We start from the raw sequence: 26194 nt of genomic DNA on the forward strand, positions 1-26194 counted from the left end.
TAAAAAAACATAGAATGCCTCCATTGATTTATTTTAATTAATAAATGGAGGCAGTTGCTGGCAATGCAATATTCGTGTCACAGGTTCCCTTCTAGCCATGCTCCAAAATATTTAAAAAACCACACAAGCAAAGACATTTAATATAAGAACTAAAATATTACCTAAAAAAGTATCTTACTAAGTAAAACGAATGTAAGTAATACTTAGTGCAAATATTACTAGGTGCAAAGTTTAAAGGAACGAGAGTCTTATGGCAGATTGGAAGAGTTTAACAGTCTTATGGCCTGGGGGATGAAGCGGTCTCTGAGCCTGGTGGAGCGGGCCCGGATGCTGCAGTACCGTCGGCCATATGGTAGCAGGCAGAACAGTTTATTGATGGGGTGATGGGGGTCTTTAATGATCCTGTTCAATCAATCAATCAAGTTTTATTTGTATAGCCCACATTCACAAATAACAATTCGTCTCATGGGGCTTTAACATTGTGTGACATCCTCTGTCCTTAACCCTCAACAAGAGTAAGGAAAAACTACTAAAAACCCTTTTCACAGGTAAAAATATGTAGTTGGCCTTCTTCCTACACCGCTGGGTGTAGAGGTCCTCCATGGATGGCAGCTCCCACCTTGCGATGCAGCTGCAATACCAGGCGGTGATGCAGCCAGTCAGGATACTCTCTATGGTGCACCTATTGCAGAGAATCCTAGAATTCATGTTGAGCCTCCGTAACCTGCAGAGGAAGAAGAGCCATTGTCTGGCCTCTCTCTGTGATGGGGTGCCTACTGCTTCTGTGGTGTCACCCAAGTGTCCGTACACCCCGGCTTTCTAATTCGACTCAAAACTAGGTGGTTTTTTTAACTAAATGTCTGCGACTCCGGAGGATCATGACGGCAGACATACATTTTTGGGGGAACTATCTCTTTAACCATATTTTCTTTAAGTGCTTGAATAAAAAAATATTTTGAAGCTTTCATTTATCTGTTTGTAGTCTAACTTCTTCTGCAGTATGCTGTGCTACAATGCTAACTTGTTACAATATACAGTAAACAATCTAAACACAATTATATATATTAATGGGGTGGTATGAAAATGCAGTATAAACAACACAATATTTTACTCACATCAGATTTTTATTGTATGTGAACTTGCAGTTTATTATGGTTTTGATTCTTAACACTTTTAAAGCTACATATTAGTGCCATGAGTCAGTGACTCAAGAGATATCACCTTTTTGGGATGTATGCTTTTGGGCATTTCTGTTCCAAAACCAGCATTGGAATTGGGGGAAAAAATATTAAATTGCAGCCACGACTAAATTCAACATTGAAATTAATTCATTCTTGATTCTTAACAAATTTAAACTAACATTGAAAATATATATATATATTTGAATGTATAGATTCAGATTTGCCCCCTGTTTTGCTAGAAGTGAAAAAATTAATAATAATACTAATTTACTCATTAAAATACTTGGTCCAAAATTACATTTTGTATCTCTAAGCACCACTTTCCGTGCTTTTATTCTGGAGGCCCCCGCAGACTTCCGGCTCCTCCTCTCTCTCTAATTCAAACCGCTTCACTTGACTCTCTTCATGCAGCAGAGGCAGGAGGTTGAGACCCTCACGTGGGGGGAAGGGTGGGAGCGATAAGCGGTGTTGACCCTCTCCCCCTCCCCCCAAACACTAACCCCCCCAGCCTCCAGTCTGTGTCTGCTGCATCTTTGAATTGGTTTCACCTCCTGAAAAGACCCATTCAGCCTGGCTTTAAGTGACTAGTCTTTATTGAGGTGGCTGCGTTGGACAAACAGGGCTGCACATCAATTGCATTTGGGGAAGATGAGGTTATTGACTGATGCAGTGGTTGATTAATTAGTGTGATAACCATACCCTGACTACTCCTATGCTTATATACAAGTATGGCATCCAGAGTTCTGATCTAACTACTGCATGGTTAAAAACAAACTTTGAATCAATAGTTTTGCATGATGAGCACTCTGTTATGTAAACTCTGAACCTGCATGAACAAGATCTGTTATACAAGTGTTTCTGCAGGAGAGAACTGGAAAAATGGAAAGAATCGAGAGCTTCTGGCGGCGAGGGCCCACGTCTGTGTCAATTGGCTGTTAACAAAAACAGTTGAATTTAAACGTAATGCCCTGCCGCCTGCATGCCTGAATGCTTTGGACATTTTCCTGTTGTTGTGGACATGTCCTTCTGCATTCTTCAGCTGTGAAAGGACAATATTCGGTCCCCGAGTTCATGTCTAAACACTGCTTTAGAGAAGTAAATTCACAATCTTTTTTGTGCTACTCTAATTTATTGTAAACGTTAAACAAATGATCAAATTGCAGGCTCATCATGTCGGGCAGACCATAATGAGTTAATGTATGAAAACAGCTTGTGTGTGTGAGAGAAAATTATAAAAATGTGTGCATCAGAAGAGGACATCTTTGTTTCCACTTTTCTTATTTTCTTATTCAGACATGTAATAAACAAGTTCACACACTGAGCATGACAAAGCAAAACAAACAGAAACAATATCAACAAGTGACACCAACACATTTTTAAGTGTCTTCCACTTTTGTAACAACCAAATAACAAACGTCTGTCCGAACAAATTCCCACGAGTCCACCCACCTAGTCCCAGCTAGTGCAGTGAACCTGCGAGAGCACATCTCCGACAATCAAAACGATACTAACGAAATAAGAGACATAACCCGTCCCACAATATACCGAGACCGTAATATTATCATGCTGTGACAGTTCTCAGAATGTGTGCTAAAATGTTTAAAAGTAAAAATATTGACAATAACACTGATATGATGGATAATAAAGCCACGTCAAGACATTGTAGTACAATATTTTTTTTAGAAATATCCACTTTTATCTGTGTACTTATTCTACAGGTTTTTATAAGTTAATGTGTAGTTAGCTTGATCTATAATTGTTCTGCTGGGAGTTTAGTATACTCTATAAAGTTTCTTCACTTTGTCCTTCGTCAAAATGGAGGATTCAAACGGCTTCTTGAGTCCCATCACACCGCAGGATGTCCCTGAATCCGGCTCATAAATGTGTCCAGAAGTCCAAAATCCCCAGTTTCAGTCCTGCCTTGTCCAAGCTGGGTCCCGTGTGAGCACCCACTGGTTGTCCACTCGGACCCTGAACAGGTGCAGCAGAGATTAAAAGGAGAATACCGGCGTCATGTTCGGCCAAAGTGCCTTTTTGTCATCTTCCAGTTTTCTGACAACTGTTTCTTTCATGTCTCTGAAACAAGCTTTACTCTCATAAACCTGGTTTGAACTGGCTCTTGTTGAAGAAAATAAAAGCACAAATGAGATACAAAAATTGTCGTCGTAACTACCTTGAGATATGACTTTTAGACTGTCATGTAATTGACAGTAACCACGGTGTACCATTTAAAAATTAAGGATTGGTAACCAGTTTAGCAAATTATGTATTTTCAATGTCACAAGAGAAAAGTATGACCAAAAAGTCTCACACAGAAGCCATCTGGCAATGCCCAAGGGTAATTATTTCAGGCTAACAAGACCAGGTCCCCTATCTAAATGATAAAAGACGGCCATAACTGCACTTTCAATGGACCATGGGGCATAAAAACCTGCATTTTGAGAATATACTGACTTGGCCTGAAAATAAAAAAAGTTTAGAACACTTTTCCCCCTTCAGGTTACAGTTCTGTGACGCAAGTGTAAGGTTTCATGCACCAACTTCTATTACGAGTCAATCCCCAGTGCCTTATATTCCACTTTTATTCTTACTATGACCGACTGCTCCTGCCGCAACAGCAGTTTACACAGTTGCAAACCCAAACTGTGGGCTGAGGTCAGTGCAACACGATTGGTTAATGTGTTAACAGTGTAAGAAAGCAGACGACTGGCTTTTTATGTATTTTCGACTGCCATCTTTGCCGTTAAAGACTTTCTATTCTGGATTCTTTTAAATGGTTTGTTGGTTTCTCTCCTGTACATCTCTGCAGAAGTTTCACGCCGACAGTGATGAGTTACAAAACTTGGATCATTGTTAAAGCTGCAGTGAGTTTGGTGTTTGACAGCTAGTGGGCAGAAAATGAAAAACATCACTTCATGGAACACAGTCCTGAGATATTATGGACTTAAGCTGTTATAGCTAATGTTTTTTCTTCTTCCGCCTGCTCTCATCTGTCTAGCAGGCAGCTGTTTACATTAGTAACACTTAAGATGGATGTTTCTGCCTATTTGACCAACTTGAGTCCTATTTTCACCTGACTCTTAGTTTTTATGTAGCGGGTTAGTAAATTTCTTTACAAGCTTCTAGCTAACTTTAAACTTATACAGTTTAATTCTATCTAGGTAGTACAACAGCTTCTTAAATATGTTTGGAGTAATTGTTTATCTAGTTGCTGTTAAAGACTTCATCGACCAGCAACTTGCTAATTGCAAACTTCTGTTTCATGCTTGCTAGGTAGCATAGCTTTTTTGAACTATGTTTAGAGCTGTTAGTTATCTAGTAGCTGCCTGGTTAGAACTTCTACTGCTGCATGATCTCTCATTCTGAACTGTTTTGCTTGACAGGGAGGATCAGTGGTTGATCTGTGAGAAAAGCAGAAAACCAAGACAATGATTGAAAGGCTACATCACCAGAGAGTTCTCTATAATCAACTTTTCAAATTTCTTACAAAATTACAAGTATTTTCGAACTGTTTTATATAAAAAATTATCACTTAAAGCTGGAGCACTGGACTTGCGTATAGAAAAAGCTGTCTTTTACATTCAAGCCCTTGTGAAACAAGTAAACTATGAGCTGATTAAGTCTACCAGTGCCAGGTAAATCTCACTGTATTTCATTGTACATCAGAGAATGCTAGCAATGATTGGGTTGGCTCGAGCCTAAAAGGCGGGAGTTGGCTTTAACAACTATAGCGTAAACCTATTGAGTTTCTGATACTTTGGTTAAAAACAGAAACGAAAGAAAGAAACTATTGGTGTGCCTAGGACGTTATGTTAGCGTCGACGATGTTTATGTCATTACTTTCACTGCCAGAAGGGGGAGATAAAACTTTTGCACTGTATGTTTAATGCAGGTTTGTTAGTGGGTGTTTACAAACTGAATAAAATTAAAGGCCGCTAAGATAAAAGAAAAATTTGTCTCAAATTGGTTCGGGCACAAATTTAAAAAACAAACTTAACACCGGTATTACCCTTTTGAAATCATGTGCTGTACATTCTCTGCCAGGTGCCATTATGAGGACATGTTGAGCATCACTGAACGAAACAACCTTGCTCCGAACATTATGGAAATCAACAAAGAGTTCCACCAGTGTGGCCACTAGGCTGTGTCAGAAGTCACTCTTCAGCAGACGCAGTCCTGAAGTCAAAGCTTGGAGTGTCAAGATCAGGAGCAAATGTTCGCTGTCACATTGAGAGTTCAGTGTGAGGACACTGGGGAACGAGACGGTTCAGGTTTATGACAAGGTAGGAAGAGATCCAGGCAGTGGCTGAGAATTCCACATGGGGGAAGAATAGGTCACTCTGCCGGCCACTGAGCACAACACCGAGGTTGAGGCTGCACATTTTGTTCAGTAAAAATATTGGAAATCTTGAGCGGCCGGTGCATCTGAAGGGAACCACAGAGGATGAAAAATGCAACGGTCCAGCACACTGTCCAAACATTTTTTTGATGTAGACTACTGCATCATCCAAGATGCACTAAGGGTTTCTAGGTCACTTTCTAAACGTGGAGAATTTGCCAAATCTGATGGGTTGGCTCCTTGCTCTGACAAATACTGGGAGTTGCAATTCCAGCAAAAAGTAAACGATAAAGTGTGCAGCTCTAAAGTAAAAGTAGGATTCCCTTCCAGTGACTTGCAGATGAGATGTGGCTGGAGGTGGATGAGGATTTTGGGGGGTTGGGGTGGTGGGACTCAATGAGACTCTCCGTTGACTGAGCTCCCCTCTCCCCTGGGTGAGGAGGAGCGAGAAAGCCCCTTCTCTGTGTTTTCTGAGCTGGAGCCGTTCTGGCTGTGGTGGTCGACCACCGATGACGCGGCGCTGGAGGACGTGGCTGAGGTGGGCGAGGGCTTGACCTTTTCCTTAAAGTCTGTAATGATGACCGTCAGGTCCCCAACTGTCACCTCCAGGTGCTGGGCGCTGCTCCTGTCGATGTTTTTCAATCTAGGCCTGATGGGGGAGAGAAGGATTAGAGTAAGAGATAGAAAACGAAGCATCTATGAATTCTAGTGTTCATGAATGCATCCCTATCATTAATATCAGATTCCTGCTACCTGGTGTGAGTTTGTTTACCTCATCTTCTTGTGACTGTTCTTCTTGAGCGCCGGCTCCCTGTCGCTCTTCTCCTTCTCTACCTTCTCCTTCTTTTCCTTTTTGGGCTGCGAGGGTAACACAAACTGCTGCGTTACCTGCTGCTGTGAGACGAGCTGAGAGACGGGACGAGGCTTCCTGATCCAGGGGCAAGAGGGGGAGGTAAAGAGAGAGACATAAAGAAGGGAGGAGAGGGGGGAGACAATGTGGCAGATTAATGAGAGGGAAAATCACAGTGAACACCTGGCTCCATCTAACGTACCACCATAATCAAGAGCCAATGATCGCTGCCAGTGCTGGTTAGGAATGGAGCCGCTGAAGTGTTCTTAACACTGGCAGCAAGTGGCCACACACACACTCTCTCTCTCTCAGCGTGCATTCAGAATAAAACCCAGGATTCAGCCATCTGTGAGATATGCAGAATACCTGCACAGGCTTGTGTTGGCACCCACCCACAGGGATACACACTGACAAGATGAGATGCGTTTTGCTGAAAACAAAAGATGTGACAGGAATTTTAAGTGTGAAAAGGACACAGTTTTCAGATACGAATGTATGGTTTTTCAGGAGGAAACTTAAAACTACGAATGATGCGATGCTGTCACGAAAAGGAGCTCAGCCATTACTGGAAGTACAATGCCACGTTTTCATTGAAGGTCACACCCAACGTGTTTTCACCCCTTTCTTTCCAAATGAAAAACATTAACATCTCCTACACTACGGTTCTTGTCTCATAACTCCAGGGGTGGGTGTAGACAGTGCAGGGTTTCACATTAATTACTTAGACTGTGGCAGCCTGCCATAGTTTCATAATGCAACAATTTTTTTACACTTCTCATAATAAACATGACATATCACACTTTGTGTTTTGTGCCGTCTTTTCATATCACACTTTGTTCTGCGCTCTCTCTCTCTCTCTCTCGCTCCATCGGCTGCACCAGTAGAAATCCTGTGTCTGTGTGTCGTCAAAACAGTCAGGTTTTAAAAGTCCTTGCAAGCAGTCTTCATCATAGCTGTGTGTGTGTATGTGTGTATTCTCGTGAGGGTTATGCGGTTCTCAGCAGGCGGGGAAACTGCAGTCTAACTTGTCACTCAGTCTCTCCATGTGGACACTCTAAGACCCTGTGCAGCTACTGCCACAGTTTGATATTATTCAGTGGGAATCAAGTGGAGTCTCCTGTCAATTCTTCTCCATAAGCACCAGTCTTTACTGTCGCTAGAACCCCACAATCCCTCACCAGCTTCCCACTTCCTCCACAATCAGTTGTGTGAGGGGCTTTTGTCCAAGTATAATACTTTCTTGTCGGCTCTACAAAATGTTGAACATGGATCCGATGTGAAATAATCACACTGTGTAACGTGCTTCGCCAAATGTTCCTCTTCAGTCACATTCTTATCCTCTGAGTATCAGCGGTCTAAAAATTGATGCATTATGCAATTGGTCTTGTAACAGTTTGCACGCATGAGGACTGATCACACTTCTTTTTGTGTTTGTCGAGTGTTCTGAGTCCGTGAGTGTTGAAAATGCTCTGTTGAGAGTCTCCACATCTCGGCATCCACACACAAATAGGCACTTATGCATATCACAGCCTGCAGATACTTCACCTAAAGCCACATCTATGTACAAATCGAAATAAATGAAAGACATGCAATTAACAGGCAACACATTTAGACCCATTTCTGTACACATGAATGCATGCACACAAACACACACACGCAGCAGTGAGCAGATGAAGGATCGGGGCATGATGAGAAGAGCAGAGGAGCACAGCATGTCTGTTTTCTGAGCTCTGTCGAGCAGTTGTACTTGAAACAGCAGCTGTTGGAACCAATTTCATATTTCACAAGCCAGTTTGTGTTTAATAAGATAACTGATATATTTACCCAAATCCCCATATGCTGTGATATTTGAAAATAAACCTACTGCTCAGAGTACATAAAATATCTTAGTCAGAATTTAAAGCATTAAAACTCCCACAGTCCCGAAAAGGAAAACGGCTTCAGTGGATTGTACTAACCTGTGTGTGAACCCTTTTGAAAACGTATTGAAATGACAAAAATGCTTCAAGGTGCTCCGTGAGAAGAAATGTCCTTTTTGCAATTGCCTAATGCAATTATAATGCTGCAACACAGCAAAAGTACAGGGTGAACTAAACGCACTGGACTTAAAACAGAATCCATCCATGGAATAAGTGCACCGAGACAAGCAGTTGCAGAGATATGCGACACAGAAAGAAATCGAGCCTTTGAGGCTTTTAGTTCATTTTCGTGAGGACATGGTGAATATAAGCCGAGGCTGCCGTCTTGTTCTGTGGGCAAAGCTGTTGTTTAGCAGTTCTGGGATGACCTAAATTGGGGCCCAGCTTCAAAGCGTCTCTCCTAGACTCGTCTTCCTTTTTTTTTCTCCCCTTGACTTACTACTGCCCTCACAGAACATGCAGTGATGCTACTGAGGCTTGAGTGGAAATGCAAATGGGTCTCTTGGCCAACATAACTGTCTCATAGGGAGGAGATGTAGAGATCCTCTAATATGTCTGTCTTGTCAGCACAACGCTACAGAAGTGCTGACAACTCTTCTTTTTTTTTTTTTAATAAAAAAAGGCAGAAGCGTCTCAAAGTCCTCTTGTTTCTAGCTCGAGCGATTCGCGGCTCTCTCCTTGACATCCGTTAACTCCTCCGGCAGCAACAAAGGCGGTGTCTGGTGCTCTTGAATTTACTGGAGCTTGCAAACAAAGCAGCGGCTGTCTCTAACACAATCGAGCGTCCTGCACCCGGGACAAATGTTGGCAGCTTCCCGAAATGTTAAAGAAAACAAGACTGCATCTGCCTCATTCAAAACCATCTTTTTGGTTTGTGTTTTTTTGATGAATTCAGTGTGATTTACTGAATCACTGATGCCAATTAGTGCAGCAAATGAGCAATGCACAGCGGTTTATGGGTATGAACTGTAGTGGGGTAGTGCTTTTGTATACAACACATCAGCCCCTTTCCGCAAAGATCTCTTCAATATAGCCACCTTTCCAAGTTGAAATATCTGTCTGCGTCTTCTACGTGTATGACACCTCTTTTTCATCCTGAAATATTTATTTTCTTTTGGTTTTCAGCTTCCTGTTTTTGTATCTCAGAAAAATTAACACGCCCACTTGCTCGCGGTGAATGTTCCTGACACTTTCCTGCTGTACACTCGGACGTTTAACTTGGTCGCTGCCAGGAAATGTTATGTAAAATGTCTGGCCTAACTAATTCAGATATCTGTGTTCTCACATACAGCCCTTCCAGAAAATTTCTGGAAAACGTGGGGACTTCAGTGCATGACTGAAAGCAGCTTTGGTGTTTGCTTAATGTGTCATTAAGGGAAAGCCTAATAATGATCTTTTCTTTAAGACTCAAAGACTGTCTGTGCCCAAGAGCTATGAGGCTCTAGCTATAAACATATTTTCTATTTCGTATTTTCCTCATGCATTACAATGAAATTGATTCTCACCAACAGAGCCAGCTCAATAAGCTGGAGGTGAAAGAGGAGACAACCTAATACCACGGCGAGGCAAAGCAGCCGCTCTAAACAGAGCTGCCTCTGTTAACCCAATCAAATGGTTATTATCTTAGCACTTAGGCCTCAGAGGCTATGTGTGCGCGTTTTTGTGAGTGTCTATTGATTGCAACAAGAATTTCTGTGCCTAATGTAACGGCCTATTCTTTCTGACATTAATGATACGTGTTGGAACTGTTGTTCCAATCGATACGTGCTCTACTCATGCTATTCCACGGCAGCTAATGGAGTCCCACACTGGGAAATTAGGCAGTAGGGAGAGGGATTAACCCCACAAACCCAACTGTATTTCCTTGAAGAGGGGAGGGTGAAGACAACAGTGGACATAAGTCACAATTGCTTTGGTTTAGGCTTTTAATTCAGAGAATGTGATCAGGAAAACAGTCTATCAAAGAGGATAATAAGTCATAATCATAATCGTCGGAATCATAAAACCAAGCATGACTCTCACACTCCAAAGCCATTTTCAGACATGCAATGTTCAGGACCAGAATTTGTCTTCCACATATTAATAATTCAGCAGGAGATTTTCCTGGCCAGACGTGTTCACAACAAAAAGAACATATCTGAAACCTGCAGGACGTGACGTATAAATTCCACTGCATATAAATCGTGCGTCTTTGTTGACACTACATCGAGACCGGCATCTGCCCTCATCACCAAAAGCTCTCAAAGTCCTCCTGTTCATCCTGAGATATTTGTGTTCAGTTTGTTTTCAGTTTTGCATCAGTCATCAACTTGCCCACTTCGTCGCTGTGCATTGTCACATGGTCGAATATTTTAAAATTAATATTTTCTAGAAAATGTCAAGAGCAACTGAGACAGACATTTACGTTCTCACTTACGGCTGCCCTGAAAAATGTCTGTTTGAACTCTCAACTCTCTTTGAAAAATGCTAAAATAAAAAAGATTTAAAAACCAGGTTAAAACTGAACCGTGGATATGGAGAATGGTGTTACAGCCCTAGTAAAGATGAACTGGTCCCGCCACATGCTGTCACTGATCCCTCAGCGCTTCGTGGTCCTGGGGGGGAACTCTGGCCGCCCCCCTTCTCAAATGTGTCATCCACACATGCACCCACACGTCATCTATCATTATCGCTATCTCCCTCGCCTCTGTCCTTCAGCACTCCTCTCCCTCCTCCACATGCACCCACTGACCTCACTTCTGGCCTGTGCTCGAGAACAGGGGAGAAACAAATACAGACTAGGGCTACGTTGTAGCACTTGCGGGCCCGAGCACCTGCACGTTGAAGCCTGTTGCGGTCGGGGGAGAGAGCGGTCGATGACCAAGCGCACGTCTCCGTGTTGGATGCGTTTTCCTCTCTGTGGCAAGGATAAAAAATTCACTTCCTGTAGCCACCAGGGGGTGCTGTGTTTTAAAGTCATGATTTCTGTGTAGATGTCATCAGGCTGGGACTCCAGTCTTACATGTCTATTTTGGACTCAATTGGACAATAAACGCTTCACTTCCTGTAGCCACCAGGGGGCGCTGTGATTTAAAGTCAAGATTTCTGTGTAGATGTCATCAGGCTGGGACTCTAGTCTTACATGTCTAGTTTGGACTCAATTGGACAATAAACGCTTCACTTCCTGTAGCCACCAGGGGGCGCTATGATTTAAAGTCATGATTTCTGTGTAGATGTCATCACGCCGGGACTCTTGTCTTACATGTCTAGTTTGGACTCAATTGGACAATAAACGCTTCACTTCCTGTAGCCACCAAGGGGCGCTGTGATTTAAAGTCATGATTTCTGTGTAGATGTCATCAGGCTGGGACTCTAGTCTTATATGTCTAGTTTGGACTTGATTGGACAATATATGTCAGAGATACAGAACCTTGTGTTTTGATGGCGTTTAATCAAACTTCGACGCCACGGTCACACGGCCTTAAAACCATATGAATATCTTCGGGGGGGGGGGGCTGTTGATACACACATGTAGTTTGAGTGAGATAGAACCATGAACACTGAAGTTACAGCATTTCGTGTTTCATGGCGAGTTGATGAACTTTGACGCAACGCCACGGTCACATGGTGTGACGAAAAAACAATCCCTAAATCATTTTTTATCTCCATCTTGTTGTGATGAAACTCATCTGAATTTAAAGTTAAACTGATGAAAGCCCTGGGACAAGTATGTCAAAGTAAAAATGTGGAATATGGTCAAAATGGCCACTAAATCCAAAATGGCGGACTTCCTGTTTGGTCTAACATATCGATCCAAGAGACTTATTTGTTTGTTATGAAAAGACACATGCCATACTCAATTTTTGTACATGTCGGCCAATCGTAGTGCCGGGGCCGACCTTTAGGGGGCGCTAGTCAGTTTTTTTGCCACGCCCATTTCTTAAAACCATATGAATATCTTCAGGGGGGGGATGTTAACACACACATGTAGTTTGAGTGAGATGGAACCATGAACACGGAAGTTACAGCAATTTCGTGTGTTATGGCGAGTTGATGAACTTTGATGCCACGCCATTAATACTGTGTTTGACGAAAAGTCACAGTAATCTTATATCTTCATTATCAATGTCTTGAGACCCATTTGATAGAGTTTGACATGGTTGAGGTCAGAGGATGAGGAGAAATACATCCAAGTGTAAGACATGCAAAAAAAAAGACATTTCCTGTTGCCACCAGGGGGCGCTGTGATTTTAAGTCATGATTTCAATGTAGATGTCATCAAGCTGGAACCCTTGTCTTATGTGTGTAGTTTGGAATCGATTGGACCAAATATGTCTGAGATACAGAACCTCGTGTTTTGATGGCGTTTAATCAAACTTTGACGCCACGCCACGGTCACACGGTGTGACGAAAAGTTGATTTTTTAAGTCAACTTTTTTCTCCATCTTGTTGTGATGACACTCATCTGAATTTGAAGTTGATCTGATGAAAGCCCTGGGACAAGTACATTAAAGTAAAAATCGCCAAAAATGGCCAAAATGGCCAAAATGGCCACTAAATCCAAAATGGCGGGCTTCCTGTTGCGTTTTTCATAATGCCCCTTGAGACTTTTTTTCATGATTAGTCATGATACACCTCTTGCCCGATTTTGGTGAAAATCGGTTATGTGGAAACCTAGGGGCTGATTCCAGGGGGCGCTTTTGAGCCATTTTGCCACGCCCATTTCAAATTACTCCAGAATACTAAAATATCCGCAGACCTTGAATTTCCTGCCAAGTTTCACAACTTTTTGAGCATGTCTAGACCCTCAAAAAGCCCCCGAAAGGGAAATAAAAATAACTAGGGCTACGTTGTAGCACTTGCGGGCCCGAGCACCTGCACGTTGAAGCCTGTTGCGGTCGGGGGAGAGAGCGGTCGATGACCAAGCGCACGTCTCCGCGTTGGATGCGTTTTCCTCTCTGTGGCAAGGATAAAAGCTTCACTTCCTGTAGCCACCAGGGGGCGCTGTGATTTAAAGTCATGATTTCTGTGTAGATGTCATCAGGCTGGGACTTTAGTCTTACATGTCTAGTTTGGACTCAATTGGACAATAAACGCTTCACTTCCTGTAGCCACCAGGGGGCGCTGTGATTTAAAGTCATGATTTCTGTGTAGATGTCATCAGGCTGGGACTCTAGTCTTACATGTCTAGTTTGGATTCAATTGGACAATAAAGGCTTCACTTCCTGTAGCCACCAGGGGGCGCTGTGATTTAAAGTCATGATTTCTGTGTAGATGTCATCAGGCCGGGACTCTAGTCTTACATGTCTAGTTTGGACTCAATTGGACAATAAACGCTTCACTTCCTGTAGCCACCAGGGGGCGCTGTGATTTAAAGTCATGATTTCTGTGTAGATGTCATCAGGCTGGGACTCTAGTCTTACATGTCTAGTTTGGACTCAATTGGACAATAAACGCTTCACTTCCTGTTGCCACCAGGGGGCGCTGTGATTTAAAGTCATGATTTCTGTGTAGATGTCATCAGGCTGGGACTCTAGTCTTACATGTCTAGTTTGGACTCAATTGGACAATATATGTCCGAGTAAGGAACCTCGTGTTTTGATGGCGTTTAATCAAACTTCGACGCCACGGTCACACGGCCTTAAAACCATATGAAGATCTTCAGGGGGGGGGGCTGTTGATACACACATGTAGTTTGAGTGAGATAGAACCATGAACACTGAAGTTACAGCATTTCGTGTTTAACGGCGAGTTGATGAACTTTGACGCCACGCCACGGTCACACGGTGTGACGAAAAAACAATCCCTAAATCATTTTTTATCTCCATCTTGTTGTGATGACACTCATCTGAATTTAAAGATGAACTGATGAAAGCCCTGGGACAAGTATGTCAAAGTAAAAATGTGGAATATGGTCAAAATGGCCACTAAATCCAAAATGGCGGACTTCCTGTTTGGTCTAACATATCGATCCAAGAGACTTATTTGTTTGTTATGAAAAGACACATGCCATAATCAATTTTTGTACATGTCAACCAATCGTAGTGCCGGGGCTGCCCTTTAGGGGGCGCTAGTCAGTTTTTTTGCCACGCCCATTTCTTAAAACCATATGAATATCTTAAGGGGGGGGATGTTAACACAGACGTGTAGTTTGAGTGAGATGGAACCATGAACACGGAAGTTACAGCAATTTCGTGTGTCATGGCGAGTTGATGAACTTTGATGCCACGCCATTAGTATGGCGTTTGACGAAAAGTCACAGTAATCTTATATCTTCATTATCAATGTCTTGAGACCCATTTGATACAGTTTGACATGGTTGAGGTCAGTGGATGAGGAGAAATACATCCAAGTGTAAGACATGCAAAAAAACATACATTTCCTGATGCCACCAGGGGGCGCTGTGATATTAAGTCATGATTTCAGTGCAGATGTCATCAGGCCGGGTCTCTTGTCTTATGTGTCTAGTTTGGACTCGATTGGATCGTGTTTGTCCGAGATACAGAACCTCGTGTTTTGATGGCGTTTAATCAAACTTTGATGCCACACCAAGGTCACACGGTGTGGCGAAAAGTTGATTTTTTAAGTCAACTTTTTTCTCCATCTTGTTGTGATGACACTCATCTGAATTTGAAGTTGATCTGATGAAAGCCCTGGGACAAGTACATTAAAGTAAAAATCGCCAAAATGGCCAAAATGGCCACTAAATCCAAAATGGCGGGCTTCCTGTTGCGTTTTTCATAATGCCCTTTGTGACTTTTTTTCATGATTAGTCACGATACACCTCTTGCCCGATTTTGTTGAAAATCGGTTTTGTGGAAACCTAGGGGCTGGGTTCCAGGGGGCGCTGTTGAGCCATTTTGCCACGCCCATTTCCAAATACACCAGAATACGTAAATTTTCACCACTCTCTAATTTTCTGCAAAGTTTGGTAAGAAGTTCAGCATGTTAAAGCCCTCAAAAAGCCAATTCACTTTAGTCACAATAATAATAATAATAATAATAATAATAATAATAAGAATAATCCTTACAATTTCAATAGGGCCTCTCACCATTCGGTGCTCGGGCCCTAATAATAAAAATCCTTACAATTTCAATTGGGCCTCTCACCATTCGGTGCTCGGGCCCTAATAAATTATTAACGTCCTTCATGAACCAACACTACAGGAAATTTACGCCTTTGGTTCGGATCCTGTCACAGTTGGAAAATGTCTCTACCTGACCGATTCAGTGGGCGGTCACATTATGAGACGGTTATGCTTCTGCCACAGTGGACAAACGGATCAACACCACTGCTTGTTGTGAATCAGCAATTGGAACAGATGGTGTGTCGGTGTGTGAGCCAGGATTTTCCAAATATACAAATGTGGTAATAACAGACTTTATAATACAGATGACTTTGCAAACTCCTGGTATATTAGATTTAATCCAATTGCCAAAGAACATCTGCCGACTTTTTTATTGAGTTTTACTACATATCTGGTTGAACAGTAATAATAAACCTGAACACATGTGGCGTAATAAATCCTCATCAGAAGGTGAAATGTCTGTACAAGGACATGAAGGCCTACAGAAGAGGTACAAATCAAGCATCTTGTTTTGAAGGTTGAATCAGTATTAAGAGGAAACCTTGCATGTCTTTACAAGTATTTATATGGCACCAAAAGCCCTATTTAGGACAAGTCGCCTTCACCCATTCAGGCAGAAATTAACACAGCGTTTCTATACACAGGACTTTTACTATCACCCACCATTCACACACTGTCAGCAGCCGTCGGGGGCAATTTGGGGCTCAGTATCTTGCCCAAGGACACTTGGGAATGTAGAGAGGAGGAGCCAGGGATCAAACCACTGACCTCTGACTTCAAGGGGGCCCTTGTTTGGGTGGCTAGACTTATCGGGTCCATCTATCGGACAACATTGCCTGTTTTATAATATTGTATGGTGTACTGTTCTTTGCTCATACAATATTGATGTATTATACCAGGTCCAGTCTTATTGTACTGTATATTATATAGTATCTCTTTGAGATGGTGCCACTGTAAAAAGCACAAGGTAAATAAAGGGATTATGTTAATTTGTTCATTCATTAAGCCCGTCTGTGTTGTTTATGTTGAAATTCAAATATTCTGCTGATATCTGTCAAACACCGAAGATGACAATCTGCTGTCTACTCGGCAGAATATGACCTCATCTCAGCATGCTCACACACACACACACACACACACACACTTTCACATAGTGTGTGGGGGCGGGACAGGTACAGAAAGATGTGAACACTTCTCAATCATCATGCTCACACTGTTTTATGGCAGAGGCAGTCAAATATACAAAATGAATCACATAAAGAAGCCAGCTGGACTTGAAATGAGGAGTTGGCTGATTTGTCGGCACTTATAGAAAGCTCTGGTTACATCCAAAAGGCTGCAGCACAGGACTGCAGATGTTTGGATGGCTCGCTGACATTTGTCGAGTACAGTGGGTGATGAGCAAACAGCCCACACGACAGCTGATAAGCGCGTGTGGCTGCACAGATATCTTTTGTGAGGACCATTTTGAGCCTTCAACGTACAGAGTGACGACATTTTGGACAGTCCTCCTTTTCTGACCCACTTATAATTGGCTGTTTGAGGATTAAGACTTGGTTTTAGGGTTGGAATTAGATTTAGGGTAAGGGTGAGGCATTTAGTTTTGATGGTTAAGGTTAGGGTAATGAGCTAAGGAATGCATTATGCCAAAGAGTGTCTTCACTAAGATGAATGTACAAATGTGTGTGGTTGTGTGCTGCTATAGACAAATCCCTCAGTTCCGGGATAATGATTGTAAGATCATTGCGAAACAGCTTATTTTATGCCCTGTTGAACACCCTTGTTTCAGGTGGAGGAGTGTGAGTGTGTGTCACGTTTTCTATCAGCAGGTTGTAGGCTGCTCCTGGGAGCTCCTCCAACCCGATGATTAATGTCTCTCCCTGCCTGTACTTGCTATCACCGTGCACGTGTGTGTGAGAGAGAGAGAGACAGATGGCTCTCCACGTCCTGTGGTTTATGACACCATCTACAGCCTGCTCGCCACACTCTACCACATTCTCCTCACACACACACATCCACACAGAGCAGTATGTCATGAATCAGTGTCACCATAGTAATTACAGGCTTATCGTGTAGCCATAATCTTGAGCCACAGTGACGTGATAACAGCCAGCTTCATTGTCCCTGGTGTACGCTCGGTTTTGTAGCCTGTGCGAGCGCCAGCACCAGTAAACCCACACCACTGAGCCCACTGTGTGACTTATAGAGGATGTCATAATTCAGATGGGCTTATAAAACACTGATTGGTTTGGTTTACATGCATTATACCTGTTTATAGATGCAATCTGTGTTGTTATTTCACTTCCTCTATTTAATTGGTTGCCGTTATAATGGCAGTTTATCTTCGCTGCAGACTTGATGTGGCTCATAAAGCGTTGCTACACTCTCTTTCCCCACACTTCCTGTCTGTCATCACGGACTCTATGAGGTGGGAGTCAAATGTGTTGATCTCTGCCAGCGATGTGTTTCTCTGTGGGGAAATTAACACAGCAGCCAAATAGGGATCGGTTAATGTGGAATGCGGTAAATACGCTTTTTCCCTTAAAAAGGCTGTAACATGAGTAAAGGAGGGCAAACCTAACCGTGAAGATGAAGCTGTTTTCAAACATGTACAGAAAATTGGGTATTTTCCTGACTTTGTCTTTCAAATGTGAAGGACGCAGCAGGAGATTGTCCACGTCAGACATGTTCACAACAAGATGAAAATGTCCACAACATTCAGGTGAGGGGCGGGGCTTGGGTAGATCATGCAGGAGGCAGGACATGACATACATTCTACTGTTTTTGCTTGAAGCACATTGACACTGGCCTCGGCCATTATCACCAAAATGTCTAGAATTTCTTCCCCTTTACTGTTGGACGTCTTCCTTTGTGTCTTCTATATGATATGATATGATATGATATATTTGTAAACTTTTGGGTTTTGCAATGTGTGTTAGAAATATCATCAGCACGCCCACTTGTCACTAAGGGGCTCATTACTAAGTTCAGGGAAATGTGACTGCAACTGACTTGGACATTTGCATTCTGACTCACACATCACCATAAACAGATTTTGCATGAGAATTTGCATATTCAAAATCTTAAAGCAAGGGACAAGATTTTGGAGCAAAAAGCTTTCTGGTTTCTGTTTTTGTGTGGAGAGTAAAAGAGACGTTGACCGAAAGGCATCGTCTATTCAATCTCTGCATTCATATTCAGATGGCTGGTAATTGAGATCAGCAGAAATGTTGTCTGGACCTAAAACATCTACTAAAAGTCAATAGCTACTTCCTTTCTCATATACAGCCCCTCAGAAGACTTTCAGGAAAATGTCCAAAGTTCAGTACATGTCATAGAAAGGGCCTTCTAATATATACAGAGTTGTGAAGATGGAGTTACTGATTTAACATCTTCATTCAAGTTCATGTTTTAGTATAAACATGAACACAGGCAGTTTAATAATATTGAAATACAGAAAACTTGCACTTCAAACTATGAATTTCAATGACACATATTTATCTCCGGGCAGCATTTAATCTATGCACAATTGCACATACAGCATTACATGGTGTATTACTATTCCACAGAAGAAGCACTTATTTTTCCCAATGCAGCTAATCTGAGAGAAAAGAAAAAAAGAGATAATTAATCTTATACTCTTTGCAAATCAAATTGATTCTAGCCCAACTTTAAGAATCAGCTCTCTCTGCCTCGGCTCCCGGTTTCCATTTCCCATGAATCTAGACGACTCCAACGGGCTGATGATTATCTCTTGTTTATGATGGATATCTGCTGAAACCAATCACTGGCTGGCTGCATGAGAAAAAGGCTTTGAAGCGGCAACAGTTTTATTGTTGGTATCAGCATCGGAACATTGTGATTCTTCTGCTGTGCTCCCTTTTTTGGGGGGATTTGTGATCACATTTCATTTCAGTTATCTCGTTTATATGCTGTTGGTAACACTTTTATGTTGAGCTGAAATTATTAGATGAGGGACAGTGAATTGCTGTACAGCTCGACTGATAATCAGCTGATCTTTTCAATCGTGTTTCAGATGAAAAAGCCCAATATTTGCAAGTTTTCTTTGCTTTGACTTTGAAATTTAGGACTGTTAAAGAGACCAAACAAGACGTTTGACTAGTCCTGGATTTAGGGAGACTACAACACCTTTCAGCAGATGAATTTATGATAAACTAGCACTTAGCAGTCCAAAGCATACCACCACCAAGGCCAAACAGTTCCCTTAAATTCAATCAAGCTGCCCCTCCAAACCTAATTTCACACATACATATAATATCCCTGTATGTGCTCAATTTTGCCACGGAAATTGAGGAAAATGTTTAAACACTATATCTCACAATGGAAAAGAAAGTGGATAAAAGTTTCTGGATCTGCACCAACAATTAATGAGTTCCTCCCTGACCCAAACCGCATCCTTACACCAGGTTTTGTGGTTATTATCAAGTAGTTTTGTGCAATCGTGCTAACAATCAAACCAACAAATGGACCGGGGTGAAAACATAACCTCCTTGACTCTGGAAAATACCTATTTGGAGCCCTACCATGTTGGTGTTGGCTATTAAGTACTCCCCTTAATGCATTGCCCTGTTCTTCCTCAGTTGTATTCTTTGATATTAATGTTTCAATAAAACATCCTGGATAATTCAGACTGTCATGTTGAAAGCTGCATTATTTAGGGGTAAGAGAACGAACTGGATCTGCGCCGAATGCACAGTAACAGGTCAATTGTGAGTGTGTGGCACTGCACATGAACTGTGAGGGTGAGCTTGTGCGGAGGATGATAAAACAACATCTGAGCAGCCAAAGGCTCCCAGCCAGCCAGCAGGCGCTTGTGCTCATTTCAGGCGGAGCCGACAAAAAACCTTCACATCAGTCAATCTGTCACCGAGAGATGCCCAAGGTTGAGATCAACTTTTGAAAGGAGCGTGGGACGGAGACGCTGCTGAGAGACGGGAGAGTAAAAGGTAGCGAGAGAGCAAACACAAACGAGAGGGAGAAGTAATACTCCAGAAACATGATCAAGCTCACTGTCCTGACCTGTAGAAATATGATGCTGCCAAACAAGTTCTTCAGCGCAGAGCGTGCACACACTGAGTGTTTTCCCTGGTGGGCTCGACGAGTCAGAGCTCAGCGAACAGATTCAGAGAGTTGAGGTGAGACACGCACACACACTGCTCTATTACACCCCGCAGTATTTGCCTAAGGAGGGTGTTTAGATTCAGGCTTAACTGCTTTCTGTCAGCACCTTCACACACACACACCTGACATTTTCAGCTTTTGTTCAAAACACCAGACAAATGAACCGCGTCTCAGCCTTCATTTTGTATTTCAAACCTCAAGATGACGCCCTAATCCAGAACAAACCTTCATGGTTGAACTGGGCGGGGACCTTTACTATCTAGCTCAAGCCAAGTTCACACTACACTACGTGCTGTCTTTTGTGTTCATACTCCAAATTATGTTGAGTATAGTGAGTTTGAATGATCCTCTTCCCATTCTGTTACATCCTGCTCACAGAATGACAGATCAAGCTGGAGGATCAGAAGCACTTCGGTGGACCTCACAGTTGTATCGAATACAGAGAGAGAGAGTGGGTCTAGCCTTTTTTTGTGTCCGAGCCAGAACGTATAGTAACGGAGACTGACCCGTACCTGAAAGGCATTCATTTTTTTGGTATTCAAAACCTGATGCGGTTCGTATGAGCTGCAATGAGTTTGAGTGACTCTAGTCGGAGTCTGCGCCTCTGGAATCGTGCCTTTTGAAGAGTTCACACATCGTGGCCACTGCCGATCAAAGCCCATTTGCCTTTGACCTGGAGCAGGAGCTTTTGTCAGCAAGCTTCAAAGTCGTTGGTGACTGGAATATCAGGCTTAAATAGTGTTGTGTGTACTAAGCTTTATAAAGGTTTTTTTTCTATCTCGTTATTTCAGCTGATGCAGGAATCCAACCTGTGACCCTGCACTTATCAAACAAGCTCTTTTTATGTACCACACCACTGTACTGTGACGTTCATCTATCACACTGGTTTTCAAAGGCTGGGACTGGGGGCCAAAGAGTCACAGCAGATAAAACAGCCATTCTCCCCTCTGCAAAGTCTTGAGGTAATGAGGCCGCGTTGTGATCTGAGCTCCTTTATGATAGCTTTAATTTAATACCCTAAGCTTGCAGCTTGATCTAGAGGAGCAACATATTTTTCCATATTAATCTGCAAAAATGACTTGGGGAAAGAGAGAATGTTTTAACACGCAATTTCGGTTTTATGCCTTGATCCACTCCTCGAATTTGACTTCCGAGCTTCAGAAGCCAGGTCGCTCTTTCTTCCATTTCAACTCTGCCGATCTGCCCGTCAACTTGGATCGTCAGACAGGTTTAGGGGCAAGACTCCTCCTAAAATACATAACCCATTCATCTTAATCTCCAGACCCTATGCATGCAAACTCTCTTCCTCTGAAAATACTTCTCTATCTCATCTTAAAATGCTCCTCACCCCCCTTTCCTTTTTAAGAAGTCATCACTTCTTACACTTGCTGAAGAGACTCTGATCCTGTCAGAAAAGTGACATTTCATGTATCACGATAAGGCTCTCCAGCTCTGACAAGTGATAAATTGATTTTAATCCACGGAACCCACTCTCGCTGTCAAACCCGTGACCTTCAGGCTATATGGGACACTTCCTCTCACCACCGGACGCTCAGCTCCTGCCGGTGCGAAACCTGAATTCATTACATCACGGTAATAGCTCAGTCATGCTTGTTTAGTAACCAGTGAGAGAATTTGCCGTGTCCTGCATTTTATATTCCGCGTGGTGTTTTGCCCTTCAGCGCCTACGGCTTGCTCAGCGGTGCAAACCTGCACTCGTCTGCTGTGATCGGTCATTAACAGCTGCGACCACCTGTGTGGCCATTTTGCTGCAGCGTTCGCCCCCGTGTTTCGAGTGCTTACGTGCGGCCTTGTGCAAGAGCGTGAACACACTAATACTGCTAAAACGCTTCTGCAGCACTGCAGACGGGAAGAAGAATTATTAACATTAAATAAGACCTTCACGCGGACGTTGGCGCTGGGTTTCAAGGGTGTAAAGGAGAACTCCAGGACCTTTGCGTCCTTAGAACCTACGTAACTACAACAAAATGATGTCCAGATGGGGGAGGACAAAGGATGTCCAAGCTTCAGTGGATATTCCTGGCAACCCCGTGGGCCGCTTGTTTGTTACTGAAGCACGCCACGATCTCTGAAGCATCCTCAACAATCAAAACTCGATTGCACTAAAGCTGGACCAGATGACAACAGCATGTCTGCTGCTCAGGCTCTTTGTTTGTGTGAGCGGCAACTGTGTGTTCAGTGTGTGCATCAGGAACGTGCACTTGTGTGCGAATATGTATGCAGTCATGTGTAAAATTTGCATGTTGAGTGCATCTGAACATCAGCGTGTGTGTGTGTGTGTGTGTGTGTGTGTGTGCGTCTGACAGCGGGCTGATTAAGCTGTTGCATAGTAATGAGCTATGGCTGTCTGTCTGGCAGCTGCTCTGACAACCTCTTTTCACAACTTGGCCCTCCCACTCACACACACACGGACACACAGACTCACACACACAGGCGTATATTGTGTACTCGCATACACCAACAAAAGAAACAACTCTGAACAGATATCAGAACGAAGAACTGCACCACATTGTTGTACTTGTTAAACCCGTGGAAAAGTAAAGTTGCGTTAAAGCAGACGAGGATAATAAACAAAGAGTTAAAGGAGATCACGTAACAACACACTGCTTCTAATAGGCCGAGAGGAAACGGCAACAACTCCTCTCCTTCACCCTTTTGTCTCTGCTGTTTTCATCCGGATAATGACTGCCACTCAGGAGTAAGTCATTTCCTGCTTCAAATCACTGATGTCAGGAGAAAATATCACCCACAGGCGCAGAGAGGGGGACTGTGTGTGTGCATGCTGTGCATTTGTATGCTTGAGTACCTGTATAGCACCCCCCCCCCCAAGATTGATGTGTGCGCTTTCAAGAGAGCACCGTGGCTGTCCCTCATTTCACTGAGGTCAGTGTCAGCGAGGGAACATGGACACTAATGCGGCGCGTAGAGGAGGTGTGACGAGGAAGGAAGTGACAAATAAACATGTTGGGTTTGATAAGAGAAAATATGCAGTAAACCAGTGTTTACAGACTGATTTTGTCTGTCCAAGGGAAACACTGGGCGTCAGAATCTAAGGCTACATCCACATTACAACGTTTTTCATTTGAAACAGTAACTCAGCTACAGATTCCCCTGGCGTCCACACTACTCCAGAGTTTTAGAGCCGATAAAAAACGTTTGGAAACCTTGCTGACCCTGTTTTGATTTGAAAACGTTTAATCTGGACAGGCAGAAACAAAGATGTTGGAATAGAATGACGCTGACGGTCGCTGAATGTTTAAGGTCCGGACGTAGCCTTCTTTATTTTACAATGATAAAACTGCTTACATGCGCGAGAGGTGAGCTATTATTCTATCGATCTGAAAACAATTCCTGTGTCCAGTGGGACCCGAGCAGGACGCATACATTAGTGTACATGAGTGGTCGTGTTGTGTGTTTTCAGGCGTGTTAGTGTGGACAGGGATTCAAACTGACACTGAGCCAAAACGTTTGAATGTAAAAATCTGAGAGAATATTTATCTAAATATAATAAGTCTTAAATAAAAATAGTTATTGTGGTACAGGGGGCAAACAAAGGGGGGGAGGGTGGCGGGGAGATCAAACTAATTTCCCTGTGGGGAATCTACTCAGCCACAAATAGATGGTGGACAAAAATATCAATATGACAATATATGGTTGTACTGACTCGTGAAATGATCGATTTGCTGGCACCAAATATCAATATTTACGCACTTTTTTGTGTTTTTTGATTTTTGCCATTTATTGGTTATTTTACATTGGAATAATGACGTGTGGACACTGACAGGTTAGTGTGTTTGTTAGAGACTAAAGAGGCACTAAGACAAGACTTCAGGCACTTTATTTTGTACACGGCGAACAAATACACAAATCCTGCTCTTCCCCTGATCAGGTCCTTTTGTGTTATTCCTCAGCTACACATATGTCACAATGCATTGCTAGATGACTGTCTTACAATTTATCGATAATCGCAGAATCGTGATATTATCGTTAATCGAGGACCATGTATCATAGTCCCAAAGGACCCCCCCACAGCACAAACACACACACTCGTGCAAAAGGGTCACATCCATCCTTACCTTGTTGAAGTCCCCTTCCTCACATCACACATCATGCACTTGAAAGCCTCGGCCGTGTTCTTGTACGTGCACACGCTGCAGTCCCAAAACCCCTCGTCGGAGGGCTTCGGTTGACGCTTCGGCCTTTAAAACAATCATAAGGAGAAAATTAAAACCCACATGAAGGAGGGAGGAAGGGGAGGAGGAGGAGGAGGAGGAGGAGGAGGAGTGAGACTAGCGACTGCAAACATCACGGAGAGCCTGTGGGATCTTTAAGGGGAAATCATGTCGATGTTGGCGATGAGCTCTTTAAAACACACACACACACACACAAACACACACACACACACACACACACACACACACACAAACACACACACACACACACACACACACAGACACAAACACACACACAGACACAAACACACACACACACACACACACACACACACACACACACACACACACACACACACACACACACACACACACACACACACAGTGTGCGCTACACCGTGAAGAAGAAGAAGAAAACCCCATTTTCTTCCCCCCAGCCCCCCACCGATGTCAGCTCAACCCTCTTCGTCGTCGCACTCGAACCCGCGGTTACCTTGTGGGACTCCGCTTGTCGCCCATGCCAGACCGGGGTTCCTCTGGAGGCGCTGAGACGAGCACGGCTCCGGCTCTTTCTCTCCGACGACGGTTCTTCTCTCGGCGGAAGGAGGAGAAGAAAAAAAACGGAAGCGACGCGCCGTCGTGCCCGCTCCGCTTCCAGCTGTCGCGGAAACTCCGCTTTGGGAAACGGGTCACGTGACGCGCCGCGGCCAATCAGGAGCCGAGCTGCGTCCCGAGGCTGACATTCCTCATGGTGAGTCGGTGAGGCGTTCGCGTGCCCGCTGCCAGCTCGGACTTTTCCCCATCCGTCAAGGGTTATAAATGTGTGGTTGTTGGTGTTGTTGTTGTTTAATTGAATGTGCGCGAGTGTGATGGTTTTAAAAACACCACAGGTTTGTTTCCTACATCAACCTACATCAGACCTATTTGATTTGAATATTATAGATTACAGATTAGACAGGAAAGATTAAAAAACACTGAAGGCCTTGAACTTGTATATACATGTATATTATAAATTATTTATAAGAATGGTTTAACCTATTGTGTACAGTCTGTGAAAAACGCTCAGTACAAAAAACAAAGCCGACTGTATCTATCTAAAAACGGACCTTTTCTTATAAGAACTTAAATTTCGTATGATTATAATCACCTTATAGCCCCACTTGATTTAAATTTTCTTTCTAATAGATTATACAGAAGAAAAAAAAATCCAAATCTGTCATTGGGACAAAAATCTAAACGTAGGAAAATAAAAGACCATCGACCATATATATATATATATAACACATACGGTTGGATATAAATAACTTACTCATGTTTGTGTTAAAGGCAACATTACTTAATCTATACATATAAGGTCTTCAAAATATATCATATTTATAAATTTATCAAATATCTGTGACTTCTAATCATCGCAGAGAGCAGTAGTTACCTCCTTCTTCCTGACGTAAACGCCAACGTTTTCCCATTTCCGACAGCACCCAAACGCAGCAATAGACAGTAGCT

General features: G+C 42.9%; 1 protein-coding gene across 1 annotated transcript; it reads right to left on the bottom strand.

The window, feature by feature from the left end:
- Nucleotides 1–1756: 1756 nt before the first annotated feature.
- On the bottom strand, nucleotides 1757–25329 carry yaf2 (YY1 associated factor 2). Its single transcript, XM_061077859.1, has 4 exons — nucleotides 25185–25329; nucleotides 24596–24718; nucleotides 6293–6448; nucleotides 1757–6169 (listed from the first exon to the last, which is right to left on the bottom strand). The coding sequence occupies exons 1-4, from the start codon at nucleotides 25208–25210 to the stop codon at nucleotides 5914–5916; spliced, it is 561 nt and encodes a 186-aa protein (XP_060933842.1). The 5' UTR covers nucleotides 25211–25329; the 3' UTR covers nucleotides 1757–5913.
- Between the last annotated feature and the right edge of the window lie 865 nt (nucleotides 25330–26194).

Source organism: Limanda limanda, chromosome 1, assembly GCF_963576545.1.
Source record: "Limanda limanda chromosome 1, fLimLim1.1, whole genome shotgun sequence".
In the NCBI taxonomy this organism is placed as follows: Eukaryota; Metazoa; Chordata; class Actinopteri; order Pleuronectiformes; family Pleuronectidae; genus Limanda; species Limanda limanda.

What these genes read in the sequence shown, in the direction of transcription:
- yaf2 (XM_061077859.1), bottom strand. Translation starts at nt 25,210, where the DNA reads ATGGGCGACAAGCGGAGTCCCACAAG. An exon ending in GACAAGCGGAGTCCCACAAG is followed by an intron (nt 24,719 to 25,184) that starts GTAACCGCGGGT and finishes ATTGTTTTAAAG; the next exon opens with GCCGAAGCGTCAACCGAAGC. An exon ending in AGGAAGGGGACTTCAACAAG is followed by an intron (nt 6,449 to 24,595) that starts GTAAGGATGGAT and finishes CCCCTGGATCAG; the next exon opens with GAAGCCTCGTCCCGTCTCTC.